We start from the raw sequence: 21,757 nt of genomic DNA on the forward strand, positions 1-21,757 counted from the left end.
CCAGATTGGTGTAAAAGGGCTAGATGAGAATTAGGCCCACAGCATGATGATTACAACAGTTTTTTCCTTTATGAAGTGCTTTGAAATCAATTGTATTCATACAGTATATTACTGACACTCTCAAATGCAAGGAGTATACCATTATGTGACAATATTAATGAGCTCTTCAATAAAGAGATCTTAGAACTATAAGAGGGACAATATTGGGTCTTATTGTCATATGTAGTATAAAATGCAAGGAGAAAAACTTAAGTATTGTTGTACCAAATGAGTGAATTGAAAGTCATTAGGACTTTCAGTTCATAACCGTACCTTTGTCATTAGAGCACAGAGAATGCATATCTTTGCAATATTGGCTTCATTCTCTCCACTTATGCTCTAAGTAAGCAGCATCATGGAAGGAAAGGAGAAAAATGATCCTTTCCCACCTGAATTAGAACACCACACTTGTGGACTGATGGAATTTAGTAAGAATGCCAACTCCCAGAGGATCTTCTGTTTCACTCTGATGGCACTTGATGGTTTGTAAAAGTTAAATGTCCTCAGAGGAGTCACTCTCTTGCCTTCTGCCTCTTTCATACCTAGACTACGAATGGCTCTAAACTCACATGCAAGTGGCAAAGTGCCTGTTCTCCACTAGCTTCTCCCCATGCTCATTCATCGCTTCAGTCCGTTGCTTCAACACCATTAACAGTTGTTCAAAATCCCCATGCCGCTTGAGAAGGGTGTGAACAGCATCCACGTGGTCCTGGATGCAAGGGGGTAAGGAAGAGAAAAAACTCAGTCAAATCTCACCCTTAAAACATGGCTCCCTCTGTGGCAGTAGTAGAATGTAGACTTTCCACATCATTGAGGACATTCAGCACTTTGAACAGGTGAGCAGCTGTGCGCCTTGTTTGATCCCTTCTCTCTCATGTTTTCTCCTTTCCTAAATGTCTATTTCCCCCCCTTTTTACTCACAGCAACATGGGGCCACCCTGATGTAAGCACTGTGTCTGGCTCAGGGAAGTATTATGGGGCTCCCACTTTCACAAACTCTTAAATAAGTTTTATATTGGGAAACTCTAACAGCTATTTTAGATCCATCTGTTTACCTGACATTTGTTTACCTCCAAATTTCAGCAAATCAGTCTCTGCACATTCTAACAGTATTAGTGACAACTTTATCATTCAATCTAAAGATAAGTCTCCAACTGGAGTTGATAGTACTCATTTCCTCTTTCCTAACCTCTCTCCACTGGAGGTGAGATCATTACATACATTTTCCCTGGATGACTGCTGGTGAGTATTCTAAGCCTACCCAACTAGAACACACCCTGGTTTGCTGCGGAACGTACCAGGTACTTCCTTGCTAGTATTTTACTGATTGCTCTAATATGTTACTGGATATAGCAGTGTACAAGAAGAAAGAAATGAACAGAAAGCATGGTGAAAAGGTTAGCTAGAGCATCCCACCCCAAACACACCAATTGGCTACAACTAAAGCATCTCGGTTTTGTGTCTTTTCTATCTAAGCTTGGGTAGAAATTCAGAGGTTTGAGACACAGGAGAGAGGTTGTCATTGACTCTCTGTTCTGACAGAGTCATTCTGGGTCAAGACTGTTCTGGATGGGGAGTGGGAGCAGGAGACAACAAGGGTTGGTCTGATACATACCCCAAGGTCATCTACACGTAGAAAAGCCTCATGGCTGGAGAGGGTTGCACTGATGCGATCAGCTTCTCTATTGAACTTCTGCAGTTCCAAGCCATCTTGGAGCTGCTTCTTCCGTTGCGCCCACATCTCCTCCAGCTCACTGCTTTCATGTGTAATCCTCTTCATGATCTGGTGCACATCTTGGGTCCTGTTGCTGGGCTGGCTATGCATTACCTTCTGCCCCAGCTCTTCTAACTGCATAAACCTGCTCAAAGTCACAAGGAAAAGGACAAGTTACTCTGGAAGGACACTTAAGAAACCACGTCCTCCTCCTCCTCCTCCTCGCATAGCTTCCCATTTCTCTGTCTCTCTGCTGCAGCAGCTGGTCTAGTCTTTACTTTCATTGTGGCAGAGCTGCCATTAATGGTTGCTTCCCCTGTTAAGTTCCTCTTTGCTGCCAGTCTGCGACGTGATGCTGGGGTTGCTTGTTCAGGGTTGTACAAGTGAGGTGGGCCAGTAATTTTCTCTGTTGGCTTGAGAGCCCGAGAGAAGAGGCAGCTAGCCTTTAAATGGGACAGGAAGAGCAGTAGTGTGTCTGGGTTTTTATAAAGGGTGAGATGGGGCTGATGGCCTGGAAATCTGGCATGCCTGGCTCACAAAACTGCGGGAGAGGAGAGGAACCACCCAGAGTGAGTGATTAGATTGATCTGACAGAAGTAACCTGGGAAGGAAAAGAGGTCTGAGGACTTTAAATAGAGAGCTTCCTTCCTTCCTGAGCATCAGGAGAGAGATAGAAGGCAGCTATTGCAGTTAGAAATTTGGTTTCAGTTGGTACGGGGAAATTAAGTGAGTTATGTGCACACACAGTTTTTATTTTCTTCACACTGAATTTTACATGGACTGAAATAAATCCTGAGCATCAAGGGTATGCCTAGACTGCACCCCTTTGTCGGCAGAGGGATGCAGATTAGGCAGGTCGACATTGCAAATGAGGCAGGGATTTAAATATCCCATGTCTAATTTGCATAAAAATGGCCACTGCGTTTTGCTGACTCCGCACTTTGTCGACAAAAAGGGGCAGCCTAGAGGGGGGATCTGTCAAGAAAGAAAGCCTTTTTCAATAGATCCCTTATGCCTCCTGCAAGGAGGTTGACAGGATCTGTTGAAAAAGGCTTTCTTTCTCGACAGATCCCCCTCTAGACTGCCGCTTTTTGCTGACAAAGTACTGAGTTGGCAAAATGCAGCGACCATTTGTATGCAAATTAGGTGTGAAATATTCAAATCCCTGCCTCATTTGCAATGTCGACCTGCCTAATCTGCATCCCTCTGCCGACAGAGGGATGCAGTCTAGACATATCCCAAGTTTGTGTGTCCAGATCTGTTCCCTGAGTATGCGCCAGACCTCTCTGGTGCTGCAGCTACAGGACCTCACCCTCCTCCTCATCCTGGAAGCAAACTCTACCTTTCCTTCTGAGTGCGAATTTCCTTCAGCAGATCCTGATGCTCCTTCAGCAACTGCTCTGCAGAAGCTACATCCATGCCCATCTCCTCACTGCCCAGCTTCTCTCTGATGCCATCTGCCCACAGCAGGAGTCTGCGGCTGTCCTGCAGGAAAGCCTGTTGACCTTGTGCCAACTCCAGCATCATCGCCTTCTCTTTCATCTGTGACTTGAGTATGACCAGCAGCTTCTCCATGTTCTCCACTTGCTGTGTGATGGCTCTGCTCTCTGTGGGGTTGGTGTCCTTAATCCTATGCCAGGAAACCAAACAACACCCAGGATTCAGTTTCAGAGACAACATTAGCCTGAGAGCTTGTTCCAGCTCTCAATAAAATCAATGGGATTGTGTCTTATATCACCTCTAATTATTAGACAATATTTTCATTCTATGACTAATTTCTGCAAAAGAAAACAAATTACCAGGTCTTTCCTGTTCCCAGATTCGAGAAAAAGCACAGTTGCACCCCATGCTCCTTTTCACATATCAAAACATGTAGGATGATCTGATTTCACCACTCATTGAAATGTTTCCTCTTTGTAGGTTTGAAGAGGGAATGGCTAACAGAATAGGGTAGGTGTGTGGCAATGGACTCATTGCCTAGAATACACACAGTGGGAACTGAGCTGATAATTCATAATACACCACATTCAATTGGATGTGCTGGGGAAGAAGAGCTCAGTGATTCAATATTACCCTAGTCAATGGAGACTTATTCTACTATAGAGATTCCATCTATGGATACGTTTGGAGTCAGTCACCCAGACAGTCATCCAACTCTACTCAGGACAGAAGCACTCACCCAAAGAAGAAAAGGAGCAGTGACAGGGAGAGCACGCTCACAGTAGAAACTGACCTAAGGGTAAGTCAAATCTACATATAAACTCTACACACTTTGCTTCAAATGGGCAAAAATATAGAAACAAATGGCTGATTCCTTACGATTTGGCCACACTCTTCAGGTATTCAATTTTCCTTTCCAGCACCAAGATCTCCCTGTCAAAGGCAGACAGCTTACGCTGGTCTACCTCCAGTACAGCAGGCATCTTTCCAGGTTCCCAATCTTTAAGATGGACCAGCTTATCTTGTAGTAGCCCTCTGGCACTCTGGCAGTTCTGGAGGAACATCCTCACATCAGCCACTCCAATCAGCTCAGAACCCTTTTCCTCCTTCAAAGCTTCCAGGCGCTCCCATCTAGAAATGGAAAAAAACAATTGCAACAGCTGTGTCTAGACACTAAAATCACAGTGCCTTTGCCTATGGAAGAAAAACAGTTTTCCAGTGGGTTTGTTGCACACACCTTTAAAAATCACATATGGCAAAATTCACTTCTGTGCTGAGGTGGGGGTGGGAAGAGATGCAAGCTCTATGCTCTCTTTACTACAATCTTCAAAATAAGATTGTGTTTACATTTAAAGGGAACCTAACTAATGCTTGGCTTCCACACGTGGATGAATTTCACCTGAAGGAGGTGTCTCTCTTCCCCACCCAATGCAAGTAGCTATTGCACTGTTGAGATTATGCAAATAAAATAAAATAATCAGTTGTGCCTGGAGATTTCTGATCATTGTAGGGATTGTATGTTGCTAAGAGTCCTTAGAAAAAAAGATATCAAAGGCATTTTACAAATGGAACAAGCTTTTTATATTTACCATTTTCAAACATGAATGTCTTAGCAGGGCATTGTAACTTCTGCCTCTGGGTGCTCAAATCAGCACTCAGTTGGGCAACACAGGTTGAACCAAACCAATAGCTCATAGCTTATTCCAAGTATATTTTACCTTTCATTATCTATTTATTTAGGGCCTCTGAGCCTGACCTTTGTATCCCAGCACAAGGAGTTGCATAGGGTGCAAGTAGATTTCCACCCTTTTTCCTTCCAGTGCAAAGGTCAGGCATCTCCTCTGCTGCATAAAGGGGAGTGTGCTATAGCACCTTAAGGTTGGTACAGAAGTCAGACTCCTCTTTTGGTCTGGAAAGGATAAGGACTTATGAGGAATTTTTCATCAGCTGTGTCTCTTGACAAAATGAGAGCATCCATGACCAGGCAATTGCTCTTATGATTTATATTTTCCCCCATATTGCCAGCCATTAATTGTTGGGACAATAATTTTCAAACAGGAACACCTATGCAGAAGGGTCCCATCCCCCACACAGACACTCAAATGAGCATTTCAGTATGTACAATAGGCATATATATGGCCAAGTGATGACTATTATTTGACCAAATGGTGATTAAGGTGTCCAGTGTGCAAGATGCTCTCACATGGAAAAGTGAGCTCCTTGCCTGCATGCCGAAAATGCTTGTTCTTTTCAATGACTGATTGCCAAGGGCAGCGAATAGCCTTTTCATTACAGTTGTCATAGTGCCATAAGCCCCACAGTCAGTCCATGTAGACTACCCTCTACTTATCATTATCCTAATTTTCGTAGAACATGGGGGCATATTAAGTGGTGATGCAAAGAATTCTAGTGGTATTAATTCCATCACTTCTTGGCATATTTTGATTTGGCTGAGTTATAAATAAAGGAGATTCTACAGTAAAAGCTTTCCCAGAGTTAAGTAACACAAACTGCAGTGACAAACTGTAATTTTCCATAGACAGTCCTCTCTCTTCACATCTAAGATCAGCAGTGTGTGCCAAAACGTATCAGAAAGGTATTTTCTCCAGGATAGTTTATGCAGGGCATGAAATGTCCTTGATGGGGTGATTCACCATTCTATCACGAGCATCTTTACCTCTTACTGATCTCTTTAATGTGGACTTGGATCTCATTCTGTTTGCTGGGACTGCTCTTCACAAACTTATCTGCTAGGCATTTGATCTCTCCCAGCTGGATTTTCCCAGCAGCCATTTCCACTAGAAAGCTCTAAAATAGGAAAAAATAGGTATAAAGTTTGGAGTGAAGAGCTAAAAATTCACCATCTCTGTGGAAATAGTGCTCCACAAGCTACTATATTCACTCATCTTCTATTTGTGTGTCTGCTATGCTTCAATGCCCAATTTATTTCTTTTTTCTCTCTTCATTCAGCTATCTCTTGTTAGAGTGCACTCCCCTACTGGGCTTTCCCTCTTAGCCTATTGATACGTAAACTTTTTCTTGTATAATATATATTCCATTATGCCCTACTGATATGTGGACAACTTATTCTGGTGTGAGTCTGAAGTTGTATAGTCATGCCTTAGTTTATACTGAAAAAACATTCCTAAATAGACAAATTACTACAGATTAAAATTCAATTAACAAAAGAAGTATGGAAGCAACTTCTCTGGAGTCCTCCTTTCTTCACATACATCCATTCTCCCATAATCAATCTGTTTCAGAAGGTATTTACACCGAGAGGAAATGAAGTACCTCATATTTCTGCTGTGTGACCTCCACATTGTCTGCTTCAGGCTGAAGGGTCCGGAAAATTTTTGCCTTATCTTCCATCCAAGATTGAAACTCTTCACAGGAGCTGTAGAAGCGGTACAACTGGATCATCTCCTCCAGACCTTTCTTTCTGTGCTGTAAAACCGATGGAAAATTAAATATTGTGGCACACAGGCCTTTTGCAGAAAGAGATCCCCATGGCTAAAGAACAAAGCATCCAGCTTAACATGCCAGTTTGGTGCCAGTTCTTCCTGCTAACACACAGTGAACACAAATCTGTATCTTGAGCCTGGAATACCTGTTCCTGGGGCAATAGGAATCGGGAGTATCAGAAAATTGATGCTCACAACATCTAACAAGAATAAAGTTTCATAGCTGCGAATGCTGGCTGATGGAAGACACAAGGCAACAATACAAAAGGAGCATAATCTCTTTAATCGTAGGCATGTGTGCAAGCACTGGTTGCAGGAAAAATAGGAATTGTAGGCTTTACATGACAGCTTTTTGGGTAGGGCCTCTTGGAGATTGAGGAAACAGAGGAATAAAGAGAAAAACGAATAGTCTTTCATGAATGCCTGTGTTAAAGTCTTTGCCACTGAAGCTCCAAGACTTGGGGTTAACCTCCCATGTTTGTCCAACCCAGGAGAGAATCTCCTGCTGTATTAGGCAAACTCTAGTGAAGCCAACAAGTTAGAGAAGGAAGCTATTAAAAATATAAATAAAAGAATTGGGAGGAAAATGTGATGATTATGGAAATAAATGGAAGGTTCTACAGACTAGATAATAGCTCAACCAAAATGCACTCAACACTTCAATACAATTTCTGAATGTTTTGAGTTTCACCCATGATTCTTTCCTTCTGTTAACATGATACTGGTAAAAATCAGAAAAGCATTACACAGAGTAGAATACAGCCACCAGTTTCTCCAGGGGCTACATAGTTCAGAATTGCAGTACATTGTCAGAGATGAGCAAGGGTAGTTAACAGAACACTTGCCCACACTTTGCATGGTGCAAGACTTCACTACTAATCTCCAAGATGGGCTACATAAGTACAAGGTATTGAAAGAGGTATAATACCTCAGCCATGGTCTGCAAGTTCTCATAAAGCAAGTTAATGTCTTTCTGGGTCCTCCAGATGGTCTCTGGAACAAAGTGAGGGTCTGAATCAGGTGGATTAGAAAATCCAGTTTCAGAGGCTCCCCACTGCATGTTGTGGTTTGATGGTAGTTTAGTGATCATCTGGTTTAGGCTGCTCTGGGCGTGACTCTTCACCATAGGCACTGACATCACCTGGTACAAGTAAAATAAAACAGAATCAGTCTGTCATGCTATGCATAATCGGAGCTCCAGACCTCAAAGATAAATTAAAGGACTACATTTTCAAAATGATCGGCCTGATTCAAAGCATTATATGTTGCAATTTGCAAATGCCTCTGCATGATGTACTGAACACATTGAATGGGGGAGTTAGAGCACCCCTGGAGATCAAGTGAGTTTAATAAGGCAAATCAAGAAGCCGTGGACTCAAATTGAAAATGGATTTCAGCCAGGATCATTACAGAAAAGCCTCAGGTGAGAAGATTAAAGTTAAGTATTAGAGCTTTAGAAAAGGAGGAAGAGAGGGAGTAGTTGGTATATAATGGGCATTTGGAAAGAGAGTTGGATTCGGTAGGAAGTAAAACAAGGTGGAGAGGAGCAGGAGATTTGTAAGACTTAGGAGAGAAGACTGGTATGGACGAGCCAGTCTTGGTGCTAAAGAACCAAAAACTGTATTTTAAGGACTTCATCAGTGACAGCCAGGGGACAGGGCCCCAACTCACATATAATTAAGAGAGCTGATTGAATCTAGGCTCCTCTAATTTGATAGGAAATCCCAACATTTCAAAAAACCTTGTTTTTATTCCAAATTGGAATAAGAAGTCATTTTGACCTGGAAAACCAAAATATTCAATTCCAAAAAGATTAAAATGGAACATCTTGGCCTTATCTAAATGCCTTTTTTCAATGAAGTTTTGTCAACATGGACACATTTTCATAAAATGTTTCAATTTCACCAAATTTCCAACCAACTCTAATAAATAAAAACAAAGGGGAAGGAGAGGGGCATAGCCTTGTATCCACTCACTGCAGATGGAGCCTGCTTTGCTACAGCATGGGCTTGTTGTTCCAGGCGCCTCATCTCCAAGCAGTAGGCTGTGATCTCCTTCTCCAATCGCAGGTGGCGGTGTAGCAAGGCTTCTGTGCTGGACTCATCTTTCCCATAATCCTTGCTGGCTACGAGGGGCAGTCGCTCCCGTAGCCATGACTCTGCTTCATCAATGTCAGCAAAGTACTGAAGGAAACACAACCGAGGAGAATGTTTAATTAAACAGCTCTAAGAGATACACATCCAACAGTCCCTCTCCTCTGGCAAATGGTCAACAGGGCAGTAATTGCATCAGACTTGGTAGTAATCAGGGTCACACTGTCACCTTGGCCTGGTCTCACCCATAAAGAAGCTAATTTACACATCAGATTCTTTTTCAGTTATTTAACTTGAGTACTTCTAACTGATAATGAAGGTCACTATATGTTCTTGACTAGCTATGTACCACTGCCCTCTACTGGCTTGCTTGCAGAAGAGATGAGTCTGATCTCAAATGCTAGAAGCCTGAATCTTTAAAAGTTGAAGGTCAAAGTTTCCCTCCCAGTGCTCCATGCATGCAGAATAGCTAACAGCATCAAAGTATATATATATATATCAATCATTATTGTAAGGAATAAGGAAAGCACAATCTGGAATATAGTGTTTGGGACACATTTTACAGCAGCTAAATGAAAACAATCAGCAGTGTCTTCCTGCAGAAGACCAGGACTTGTGAGAAACATGAAGTGAGAGAGCCTGGACTTTAATAAAATTATTAATATCATGTGAGCTGAAAGCTATTTTGTTTCACCCTAGAAAAGCTTATTATTTCCAGACCCTTTTTGCATTCCTAACTGAAACGCCAATCTGGTGACCCAAACAGAAATGGAAAGACTCCATGTTCTTTCTATTATAAAATGCAAGAACTGTAGCCTAGTTTTTACCTGTTTGATTAGAGCAGCTGTCTGTAGACGGATTTTACGATAGGCCACTTCATCTTCGAGCTGTTGCCACAGCTTCTGGAGGCTATCTGTCTGCATCTGGATATCCCTCTGGTTGGAGTGGTTCCTTTGACAAAGCTCCCAGCCTTGCTTCACCACATTGGAACAAATTGCCTTGTGGGAGTTACACTCAATTTCTAGTGCCTGTGAAATAAAGTGACATGATTATGAGTAGTGGAAACATAGGCCCAAGGAACTGACCTGCCCCAGGACCGACATGGGGTTTTCCCACTGCTAGACTCTTCTGTCAGCTACTATAAAATTAACATGCAAGAATTCTTATTTTCCACCATTTTGACCCTGCCCCTTTCTTCAGAGATAACAGTGTCCTTTGAACCCTATTACTTCTTTTTCATTCACCCAGGTATTATGCTATGGTTAGTCATTGAGATATTCCCCTTCCCTATTCCAGCAGCATGATGGTCTGTGCTTGTCATCAAGGGTGTGTCTAGATGTGGACTTTTGTCGACAAAACTATACCTGCGTCTACACTACCACCGAATTCTGTCGACATAATGTCGACAGAACTCGGCAGTTTTGTCGACGGTGGGAAGCCTCATTCTACGAGGAATAACGCCTTTTGTCAACAGAGTTCTGTCGACAGAAGGTGTTATTGCATCTACACTGTGCTTTGCATCTACACTCTCATGTCAACAAAGTGGCTTGCTTTGTCAACAGAACTGGCTGTAGTCTAGACGCTCTTTGTCAACAGAAGCTTTGTCAACAGTATCTGTCAACAAAGCCTCTGTGGACAAAAGCCTGTAGTCTAGACATACCCCTATTGGGTAGGCAGCCTTTCACTACCAGCACACACTTACCCTCTCTCACATACAACTCTAGAGATCTTATGGTTCATGGCCCTGCTCTCATGCCTTTACTGTTGACTTCCCAATTATAAAGAGCCACATGCAGGTAATTACTGTTTAAATTTTGTCACTGTCCTGTCACGTTTGTCACAGGGATTTCTCTACATCAACCAGATGCAACTTCATGAATCTGAGCTTTTCTCCCCAAACTATGTCCAATTCATAGGGAGAGCTGGCAGCAAGTTTCTGGGAGGCCCCAGAAATGTTATTCTAGGGTTTCCCATCCCTCCTTTCTTTATTACAGCTCAGATGCTTCCCCTTCATTTATGCCAAGCCTACTCTACTCATTCTTCCCACGTACCTCATTTGGGAAGAGGATGAACGGGTAAGAAATATTGCTTTCTCTCATCCACAAATGGGGCCTAATGGATAGCACACTGAGCATCACTCTGCTTGTCTTGCATATCCACAATCCCATATTAAACAAAGGGGCTACGTCTACACTGGCCCCTTTTCCGGAAGGGGCATGTAAATTTCACTAGTCGTCGTAGGGAAATCCGCGGGGGATTTAAATATCCCCCGCGGCATTTAAATAAAAATGTCCGCCGCTTTTTTCCGGCTTTTAAAAAAGCCGGAAAAGAGCATCTACACTGGCCCCGATCCTCCGGAAAAAGTGCCCTTCAAAGTAGGAATAAGACCCTCCGGAAAAGGGCACTTTTTCCGGAGGATCGGGGCCAGTGTAGACGCTCTTTTCCGGCTTTTTTAAAAGCCGGAAAAAAGCGGCGGACATTTTTATTTAAATGCCGCGGGGGATATTTAAATCCCCCGCGGATTTCCCTACGACGACTAGTGAAATTTACATGCCCCTTCCGGAAAAGGGGCCAGTGTAGACGTAGCCAGGGAGGGTAATACTAAGCTGCATGGTGTCTCAGGTCCCAAAAGCCTGCCAGCACCCTTAATTTGAGGATTAAATGCTATTGCAATTGGTTTAAATGAATGATGGAAGACAAGATTCAATATAAAGAACAGACACTGGTCTACAAAAGACTGTACCTTGTGCTTCTGAATGGAGGCATTAATCTGACTGAGGTCTCGTCCTAATGTCGCTGTCCTCACTAGCTGCCATTTTTCAGAGATCCATGACTCTTCTGCCTGACAATCACGGTAAAACTCAAAAAGCTTCAATGCTTCCTGTAGCTGGGATTGTCTAATACCAGATAAAAAGCAGCATAGCTCAGTCAGTAGTGAGTTTTCAGGTACAATGTAGAAACAGAGAATAGATTGATTAAAGGGCTTTAGGCCTGCAGAAAACTCAGAGATTGAATTCCCGTGGCACTTCTGAGTCATGGCTGAATGCAGAAACACTGGGAAGCCAAATTCCACTCTCAACCACGGAGATGGACAATGCATCGTACCAGGTCCAGATCACATAGACACAACCAGGACACTGAAGTTCCCACTTGATCTACAATAGCTGATGATTATTCTTAAGGTCAATGGGCTGTACTATCTCCTCATATGTTTGAGCACTCCTGCCAGCCCCAATCACTTTCATGCTAGTTTCAGTTTTGAAGCTTGAACAATGAAGTGAGCACAGCAGGGAGCTGTGTTTCGATCAGCTCCCTCTGTGATTATTTCCTCCTCTTCTGGACCCAAACAGAAGAGTCAGCATTAAACATTACTCAGTGGCTGAAAATGCACCTGCCTCTGTTATACCTGGAGAAATTATATATGTTGAGAAATTAGAAAGTCTAGATTCCCCCACCCCCTTGCCACCATTATTTCCATTTTGAAAGGACCCACCATTCTAATCAGAAAGAGTTGGGCCAGGAGGAGAGCCTTACCGGGATTTGCTGAGAACTGCAAGGTTTCGGTACAGCTGATGGAGCATCCGAACTTTGGCATGAAGCACCTCTGACTTGATTGCTTTGCCCTTGGTGACCTCTTCTGACCTCTGGGTGATGTACCTTATTTTGGCATCATAGGAAGAGAGCTGGAAGTCAACCAAATTGTGTTTCTGCAGCAAATCCACAACGTCCAAGAGCTGCTTTCCATAATCCTGAGACTTCACTAGTACCTGCAAACCAAAAGTGAGACATTATCAGCATTACGTTCTTATCCTCTCCCATGTGTGTGCAGCCAATGCCGTCCAGGGATCTCAAGGCTTGATCCACAAGCCACTGAAATCCATAGAAGGACTCCCATTGGCCCTGACTGGTGTTGGATTGGACTCTAAATGAGTAAATGGGTATGTGGTCTGAACTCAGAGGAAGCACTAACTGGCTGATTGGAAGGAAATTCACAGCCAGTCCTGGCCTTTCAATTCACTAGATATCACCCACAGTCCACTGCTTTTATCTGCCACACTGGATGTGAGGGAATCACTTTTCAGTGTTTGACATGCCCTTGTGTCTAGCATTTACCATGCCCACTGACTCAACTTCTATATTCCTGATTACAATGTGCTTGATTCCATTTCTCTCTGAAGAACTCTAGGGCCCTCCCCTTTTACAGTGCATTAGACTTGCATCATTTTCCTCTGACGACCATAGTTGGTTTTGGAAGCAAGTGTCCTGTTAGTGGAAATAATAACTGGTGAAAAATATTTTCTTTTCTGACCAAGAAGTAGGGCTCAGAATGCATTGCAAGTCACTGTCTCCAATTTCCAATTCACAATTTTACATAAACTGCTGGGTCCATAAACAAAATGGTTTTTATATTTCATGTTTAGCATAATCCATTGTATTTGCTTTCTTGCACAGTAGAGAGCAAGGCAAAACCATATATTTACAGTGGTTGCCATTACACCGTCAACAGTTACCAATCACCACACAATGGCGTCTTAAACACCAGCTATCTCCACTAAGTGACTTCGGTTTGAATTGTGGTGATTGGTTACTTCTACAAATCAGGACATTTTTTATTTAGATGCTTTAATATGGATTCAGCTGCTTACTTTTGAAAATTCTACCCATAATACACTCAATTCCCAGCACATTATAAACACTGCAACCATAACTGTCCCTGGAATAATGGGGTTTCTGCAATTACTTACATTGGCTGTCGTACAAAGTGTATGCACAGCCCACACACCGATGGAGAGGAGATAGGTACCTGCAGTTCTTTTAGTTCCTCTGTAATGGTATCAATTTCCCTCTGAAGGCCCTGAATTTCTTGCATTGCTCCCAGAGTGTGTTCCTGTATCCGGAGCTGATCCAGTAGATCCTGCCATTGTTGGGCTATGTCCTCTTGCCTGTAAAGAAGGGAGGAGAAAAAAGAATGATACATCCATGAGGATCTGATGCTTTGGAGAGCATGGGGAAAGACCCTGTTGACAAATGGGGCTTACAATTTGAGAGGAGTTAAATGAACACCAAGGGTTCCTATAGTCATAGCCAGTGTATGTGTCTAATGAAGCATACACTGGTCACATGGCTCGGCACACTAAATCCCTTCAATGAATATGGTCCTGTGGAAGATACCTTTTTGGTTAACATGTAAAATATGATTAACCTTGTTTAAGCATTACTGTGGACACATTTTCATAAATGATGTCCTATGACCCTTTTTTGTCTGAGGCAATAAATAGTTACGCAAAAAAGGGATGGTCGCTTAAATGTCTCAGATTAAATAAACATCCATTCAATTTATATCTCAAATTAAAACTAAACCTTCTGTGGAGTTTGGTTAAGTATTTTATTATTTTCAGAGATGGTTCCAGCTTTGGTTGAGTCTAAAAAATACAAGTACTGAAATACCACAGGAAAGATTGTATCTATTTCTATCCTCTCCCAAACTAGGAATTACTGATTATTTTAGAAGCCCTGATCTCATACAATTTATAGCCCAATTTGGGATCTAAAGAAGCCTGTAAAGATCTGTGGCTATCTGAACCACTCCAACCACACACCAAAAGATGTGTTGGGTTGGCTGAAAATATTCCACTGAAACTTTCTATAAATGGAAGGTTGATTTTCAACTAAACAAAAATTTCAGATTAAGTTTCAGCTTTCCATCCAAGATCAGGGCTTGTATTTTTATTGGCCAAATTGTATTCCCCAGTTTTTGAGATTCTTTTTTCAACACAAAGTTAAAATGTTAATGAAAATTAAACTTTTTGCTTTTTGCTTTATATTTTTTGTGGGGAAAAAATCTGTCCACCTCTACTTGTTCCTTCCTTTTCCACATCCACTTAATATCATAACTTGTTTAGTTTCTGGTACTGGCCATTCCTGCGATCATGACTCACTTCTTCAGGATCTGGCTCTTGTGATGATAGTTCTCGCGGGCGATGAGAGCCGCCATGTCAGCCAGTGCTCTGAAGCGCTGCTCCCTGGGCAGTACATCAGCCACAACAGCCTTGAGTTTCTTAGTGGCAGCCTCCACCTTCTCCACGCTCTCTGGCTGGAAGTCCTGCTTCCTGATCACCTTCCTCATGTCCTCCAAGTATGACTCACGCAGGGCTGCTTTCTTCAGGAACCTCTGGGCCAGCTGTTCCACGCTTTCCAGCCTCCTCATCTCCTGCTGCAGTGCTTCTCCCCGGCTGTGCTCTGCTTTCTCCAGGATGACCCAGTGCTTCTCCACATCTTGCAGGGTCCTGCCTTCCGGGGGCAGATATGGCCATTGGTTGTTGGCTCTCTGCTTGGTTCTGATCTGGAAGAAGTGGGCTTCAATCATGCCCCTCTCTTGGTACTTAGGGGGCTTCTCTACCGTGCGGTAGGTCTTGAAGTTGGCCATGAGCATCCGCATGTCCTGTATGGAGTTGGGAAAGTGGCGATCGTCCAACTCTATTACTTTCTGTTTAATCCATTTCAACAGCTCGGAGGTCATCTGCTCATATTGACACTTCAAGTCATCTATCTCCTTCAGCAAAAGCAGAATCTGAAACATAAGCATGGAAACATAAGGTGTTTAAGCAGCAAAAAGAAGCAAAGAGGAAGAAAACTATGTGGCATCATGCTCCTAAACTCAATTTAATCAGGATGCAAATGAGCTGCAGGTCGGTGGCCATCAGGACAAGGAAAGTGTTCTTTAACACAGCAGGTTGCCATGTCCATCCAGTTATGAAATCAGCATGGAGACAGTTAGCACAGGAGAGACAAGGAGAATTACTTCCCAGGCTATGTTCAATAAGAGTAGAATGATCATCCCCAAAACATGTTAAGCAAAGGGATATAAAGTGATTTCATGTACCAATATTAATTTTAGTTCCTTTTAAAAAACAAAAGAATCTTGAGGCTCATATAAGTTATAGACAATGCTAGCTACTTGCAAGAGGTAGACATTATGTTGTCAAGAACTATGCAAGCTTCCTCTTAGGACTCCAAAATAAGAATTCTATTTTCAGAATTTGTTTTTGTTCCACATTGGAACAAACCCAAGATCTTGCAATTTTTTTAGGGAAATAAAAGCAATGATGGAGAGGAAGTGAGAGAGATTTGTGCCCTAGGATAGCCAATAGGCCAGTGGCTAGGGACCCTCTCCTGGGATGTGAGAGACTAAGGTTCAACTCTGTGGTCTGCCTAATTTGTAGGAGGAGTTTGAACCTGGGTTTCTCTCAGTCTTGGCAAATGCCTTGGCTATTCTGAGGAGTCTGCCTTCCCCTCACCTCAAATTCCATTCTAGGCCTGAGAAACCTTCATCAAGAAAAATTCATCAACATAGATACTTTTCCACAAAAAGTTTCAGTGAGTCAGCCTTTTCCAATGAAACAACATTTTGATGGAAATATCGCAACCACTTCTCCTTTCTACCTCAGGTCAGCCCGAGACACCTTGTTCCTGAGCAGCAGCACTCTTGCCACTGACTCCTGAACTTGTGTTGAACAGACACTGAAAAATGTGCCACAATAAGCAATGCTTTTGGAGGATGGCAAATGTCAACTAGTAGAGACTCTGACACCGCAATGCTCATTTATTTGACTTGCCATGTTGCCTGCATTGGGACTCAGGTTTCCTGAAGTAAAAGGTTAGAGTAAAATCTGTAGTGAATCAGAGTGAGACTCAAATCTCTCTTATATACACCTCTTATTCCTTTTTCTTTGTGCTTTGTATTGTATTTCTTCCTCGTCACCCTGTGTGACTCCTACACCTGAAATGCCCCCAAGATACCTTGGCTAACATTGGCTGAAACCTATTGCATGATTGTTCAAATGCAGAATGACATTCTGTGTCTCTGTTGCTCTGTGTGGAGACTCAGCACCCATCTGTTCTGCTCTGCAGACACTTCAGTTAATAAAGAAGGTGTTGCAAGTGAACAAAGATCTAAGAGCTACATTCTAATCTGCTTTTGCCCATCACAAAGTGCACTTGGAAAAGAGTGGCTGTCCAAATGCTCGAAGAGGAGTGAAACAGCACCAACCTTTAGTGCAGGAAAAGCAGCCTGTGGCATCAGGGCTCCCTTCTGTATGTTCTGCCATCGCACCCAGTTCTGGCTGAAGGATCCTAATAAGTGCATAGTCACTGAAGCGTGTGGGGGAAGGGATATTTACCTCTCTCGATTGATTCCTGCTGCAACCCTGGTCACCCACTTAGCCCCTGCTCTCAGGCTGTCTTGACACATTGAGGCTTCCCTCCTCAATCCTATTAGTGAATTCAGAGCTGCCTATCTGAGGGAACTAAGGACATGAAGATATTATGGTGTGTTCATGTGTGTGTGTTTATTTGCGCATGCGTACAGAGATGGCAGAGAACCTCTAAGAAGAAACTAGGGGGAAAAAAGCTGAGGGGGGAGAGAATAATGGGAAACAAAAAGTAGGTAACTGCAAGGAGAAAAATAAACAATGAAAATAAAAAACACAAACAGGAAAATGCAGAAAATTAAAAAGTGGAGGAAGGTAGATTCACCCCAAAATCTTTTTCCAGAATATGAAGATGTGTCCTTTGAGTTCTTATGTGATTCATCTAAGTAGTGCCTATGACAACAGGGACTTTCAAAATGGCTACCCTAAATAAACACAGTGAGTAGACTTAAAAAGTTCCCTCCTTTCTGAGGCAGATTCCCATTTGCAGTGATAATCTATTTTATGTAAAGGAAGCAACTCTGAAGCCAGAAGAAACTCTGCAAATGTGACCTTTGCTCTGTAGATTATAACTGTGGAACTGGCTAATGTTAGGAATATAGTGGTGTGAGAGAGGAAATAAGATGGTCTAATGAAGAACCTGAAATATTTTTCCACGCCAGAGTCTAAAGTAGTGCCCAATCATTGTTTAATCAAGCTACAAGTCCTCCTCTCTTCTAACATCTCTGTTAAGAGTACAGTGCTGTTGTTGATATTCAGCTCAGGATCTCCTTCTCTTTATCCCAGATTAGCTAACAGCACAAACCCTCCACTGAGAAAGCTTTTTAATCTTGTCATAACAAGGAAAATCATGCTTTGGATTTTTGTCCCTGCCGTGCTGCAAAAATATCCCTGCCAGAGTACAACCATCTTTTAAAAATCAGATTTTCATCACCTCACATGCACACATAGAAAGGTGAATACTTTCTGGGTTCACTTTATATTTTTGGTTAAAAAGGAAGGGAATTTTGCAAACAGAAAAGTTATTGTTCCCAAAGAAAACAGTTGTAATTGCAACAACCACAGCATTTTGGCCAGAACCAGTGAAAAATACCAGTGGTTTTTCCATGAGAAATGTTTAAAAAACTTATTAATTTAATTTTTTAATAAAGAACTGAAATCAATTTGGTTTTTGTTTTTTTTAAATACGGTACTAGCATTTATTTGTTTTAGTCTTTTTTTATTTTGTGTTTTTTTTCCTTATTTTTTTTCCTTTTGTCCCCTCATCACTGGAAAAGAGGGGGGGGAAAGAAGAGAAAAGGGAAAAAACACAAATCAGATTGAAAACCTAATTTCTTCTGAAACATAATTTCAGAGACATTTTTCCAGATTTTTTTCTGTTTAGGAAAAAAGGCTATTTTCCATGATAAATTTTTGATAATTTTTTTTTGACCAGCACAAATTTCTGTATAACTATATTATTGTAGAGATTAAATGACTTCTCCATGTGCCTCACTGCTTACTAAGCACCTCACTTATCAATTACCAAATATGACTAAATAATGAAGTTAATTTTCATATAGATAGATCCCTTTAGAAAGGCTAGATTATAGCAGCAGATAAGTCATTGCCAAACAGAATTGTGTACACACTCACACCAGTTGTATTGTTGACAAGTGACTATGGAAGGCTCCATAGAATCAAGTCTCTGAAACCACTGCGCAAATGGCTTGAGTTAACATGACTGTGCAGTTCACCTGAGGTAAGGCTTTCCCCCAAACTGGTTGAACTTTATGCTACCAGCAAGAGGGCTCAGTTGAGAGAGCTGGAAGGCAATAGGAAAAGTGGTATGCACTGACTTTAAAGAGCCTTTTCTGGAAAGTCTGGTCCTGCTTCAGCCTTGAAAAGTAGTGGTAATAGAGTGACACATAGGTCATGATGGATCTCTCGTCCGGGTGAGGCACTGCCACATCCTCAGCATCCAGCAGCTTAGTGATCCCCAGGTGCCTCTGTGCCACACTGAAGGCATTGTTCAGGTTCCTGATGGGCTGCTCGCGCAGCAATGAGCTGTACTGGATGAGATCAGGTCTGGATGAGGAAACACACACACACACACAAAGGACATAAGAGAGGAGGGTTAGATTTCGAAACAACAAAACACCAATTAGTTACTATCAAGAAGAGTTATGCTTTCCACACATTACATAGCTACACAACATGCTGTATGTGCACATTATGTACTGCAGTGTAGCGCCTGGGACCTATCACTGCTCTTTTCATTATGGGCTGTACAGTAGCAACTATTCACACAGATTTTCCTTTGGCTTCAGGGGGCATGTGCTCAGCTTTCCTCCTGCCTCTTGTTGTCCCGGGCAGCTGAAACAATCACTCCCTAGGCAGGAATTTCAAATGTGGGAATCTTGTCCCTTTCTGAGGAGTTCTGAGGTTCTAAGTCTTCTTGCCAATATATGGAGCAGCACAGGTATCTGAGGGGAGAACTGTCCAAGGTGACAGTCCCCTTTTCTCCCTTTGTTCTTCTTCTCCCTGCTGATTTCCCTACCCCTCAAAAACGGCAGCAAGGGAAAGAGGGAAAGCCTGCTCCCCAAAGCTCTCTGACGGGCTGAAGTGCAAGCTGAGACCACAGAAAACTCCATTATTGATAGCATTTCAGAAAGTGCAGTTGAAACCAGAGAGAAAGGTGAAGCTCAAAGAAAGCAAATTCAATGTATGTTTCTCTAGTATTTTTCTTCATGCAGGTGTTTTGAACAGGAGAAGCCAAGTTTGGAGACATTGTTACCCACGCCTATCAGTGCTTGCCAGCATGGATCAGTGAAAGCACAATTCTCCAGCATGGCACTGGTAGTAAAATCACATTCCTGAAGACACGCAGCAGAATCTTTGCTCCTGCAGAGGACACAAACCAGCCGAGATGATGAGTCACCACTGAGTGGTCCCATGCCAGCATCTCCTCCGGCGCAGTTGTACCACTGCCAGGGTCCAGCCCTGGTCTCAGCCCTTCTATGCAGCTGCGTCTGTCTGAGATACGTACAGCAGCCCCACCAGAAGATAGGGCTGGGAGTGGTAAAGCCGCATCAGAGGAGGTGGCTGCACTAGGCCACCTGGCAGCCCCATGTTCTTCTCCTTTGGCCACTGCAGTTCCAAAGTCTCCAGAGGTCAGAGCCCTCCTCCCCTTCTCAAGTAATGAGAGATGAATCAGGGGCAGATGGGGATCCTGGGCTGATGGTGGCTGTAGGATGGGGAGGAGTCATGTGGAAAATTACGTGGGGAGATCTTGTGCCCCCTTTAGCTCATGACCCAACCATACCATAAGAAATGGATTCTACTTGCACCACTGATTCAGACCCCAGAAGTGATCATACTAGAGCAAGACACAGTGGCATCAGCTGTTATTGAAGCCTCCCCACATCACCTATTTACCTGTGAACGTGAATGAGAGCATTGAAAGCCAGGCCGTCAGACCAGCTTCTGGAGAAGTCCTTCACGCTCACATTGGAGTAGCTAGCAGTCTTATGCTGACACCAGATTAGCAGGGCTTCATTCGCAGACAGTACGTCAGCACGGACTCCAAATTCCTCCTGGGAGGAGGGCAAGGACGGTACATTCAGGATAGGCAATACATTCCTGCTCATAATAACAGCAGTCACACCATAGCTAAAGCTGCAACTCAGTTTCTTTTAAAAAATTGACTTATGTCCCTTCCTAAAATCCACAAAAATTCATATCAGTCTTAAAATTGGTAGGCAAGGTCAAAGGTCAAGGCTAAAAGCTTTTACCAAGTTGGAGCTGAACAAGGCTGTCCCTACATTATGACACCCTAAAATAGGTCTTCAGAAAGTTCAGAAAGTCTTTTTTGGTTCATTTTTTAACAAGCTAATGGAAAACAAGAGAGGCATACAGCTTAGTTTATTTGTCTCCTTAGCTATGATCTTGTATCCTGCACCAAAATTTAGATCTTTAATTTTAAAAGTTACTGGCTTTCGATTTGGCTACATCTCTAAGGAATCCAGCACTGGCCAATTTATCATAGACATTAAGTGATTCCTGGAGACTTTAAACAAGTCTTTAGCACTTTTCCTTGATCAGAAGGTAGCCCAATCAACAAGGGAAAATGTTTCTCCAAAAATGTGCTTTACAAGGCTTGCAGAAGAGTGAGGTGTATATGGGATTCAATAAATCTCCAGCTTCAGGGTACTTCAAGAATATTTTGGGTCATAAATGTATAAGGGAAACACCATGTTTGGCTGAAACAAGTCACACCATATCTTCAGCTGACATGACAGTGAAATTTATTAAAATAAGGAAGTAGATCTTCATCCTAATCCCAATAACTACTTCACCCCCAGAAATTAGTTTTTTATGTGATGTTGGTGTTGGTCTCTCTAATGAAGTATAAGAGAGACTCAAGTTTTGTGTGTGAGCAGAAGAGAATATGGAATTCAAAAGAAGCTCTTAATCCTTCTAGAATTATGGCTGATGGGGGTTTCCCCATGAACTCACTAAGTTTTTCTTCACTTTCCCCTTAATATTACATCAATAAATTGATGTGTATATGCACCATTGACCTTCATTGGGTGAAATCAGAACTGCTGAATAGTTCAGAAGTAGGGAGGGTCAAAGTTTGTAAAATAAAATCTTACATTAAAAATGGCTTCTTGATTAATGCCAACATTTTCATTACAATGTTTATAATGATTTGAAAAAGTCCACTTTTTAAATTAAACAATTTGAAAGAAAAAAAAGTTGTTCTGAATCAGTTCAAAAACAAAAAAAAAGGTCAAAATGATTCAAAACAAAATG

General features: G+C 42.3%; 1 protein-coding gene across 1 annotated transcript in view; it reads right to left on the minus strand.

The window, feature by feature from the left end:
• SPTBN5 (spectrin beta, non-erythrocytic 5) overlaps positions 1 to 21,757 on the minus strand; it is a 138,800-nt gene that overhangs the window by 106,520 nt on the left and 10,523 nt on the right. The window contains exons 6-20 of the mRNA XM_075927199.1: positions 20,378 to 20,535; positions 18,799 to 19,027; positions 14,690 to 15,321; positions 13,555 to 13,693; positions 12,285 to 12,517; positions 11,494 to 11,647; positions 9,578 to 9,778; positions 8,634 to 8,840; positions 7,586 to 7,798; positions 6,488 to 6,640; positions 5,871 to 6,001; positions 4,073 to 4,324; positions 3,096 to 3,383; positions 1,655 to 1,898; positions 609 to 748 (exon numbers count right to left, since the gene is read on the minus strand). Of these exons, the coding sequence (XP_075783314.1) occupies positions 609 to 748; positions 1,655 to 1,898; positions 3,096 to 3,383; positions 4,073 to 4,324; positions 5,871 to 6,001; positions 6,488 to 6,640; positions 7,586 to 7,798; positions 8,634 to 8,840; positions 9,578 to 9,778; positions 11,494 to 11,647; positions 12,285 to 12,517; positions 13,555 to 13,693; positions 14,690 to 15,321; positions 18,799 to 19,027; positions 20,378 to 20,535 (3,374 nt within the window). The remainder of the gene's footprint in view (positions 1 to 608; positions 749 to 1,654; positions 1,899 to 3,095; positions 3,384 to 4,072; positions 4,325 to 5,870; positions 6,002 to 6,487; positions 6,641 to 7,585; positions 7,799 to 8,633; positions 8,841 to 9,577; positions 9,779 to 11,493; positions 11,648 to 12,284; positions 12,518 to 13,554; positions 13,694 to 14,689; positions 15,322 to 18,798; positions 19,028 to 20,377; positions 20,536 to 21,757) is intronic.

Source organism: Pelodiscus sinensis, chromosome 4 (assembly GCF_049634645.1).
Source record: "Pelodiscus sinensis isolate JC-2024 chromosome 4, ASM4963464v1, whole genome shotgun sequence".
Lineage (NCBI taxonomy): Eukaryota > Metazoa > Chordata > Testudines > Trionychidae > Pelodiscus > Pelodiscus sinensis.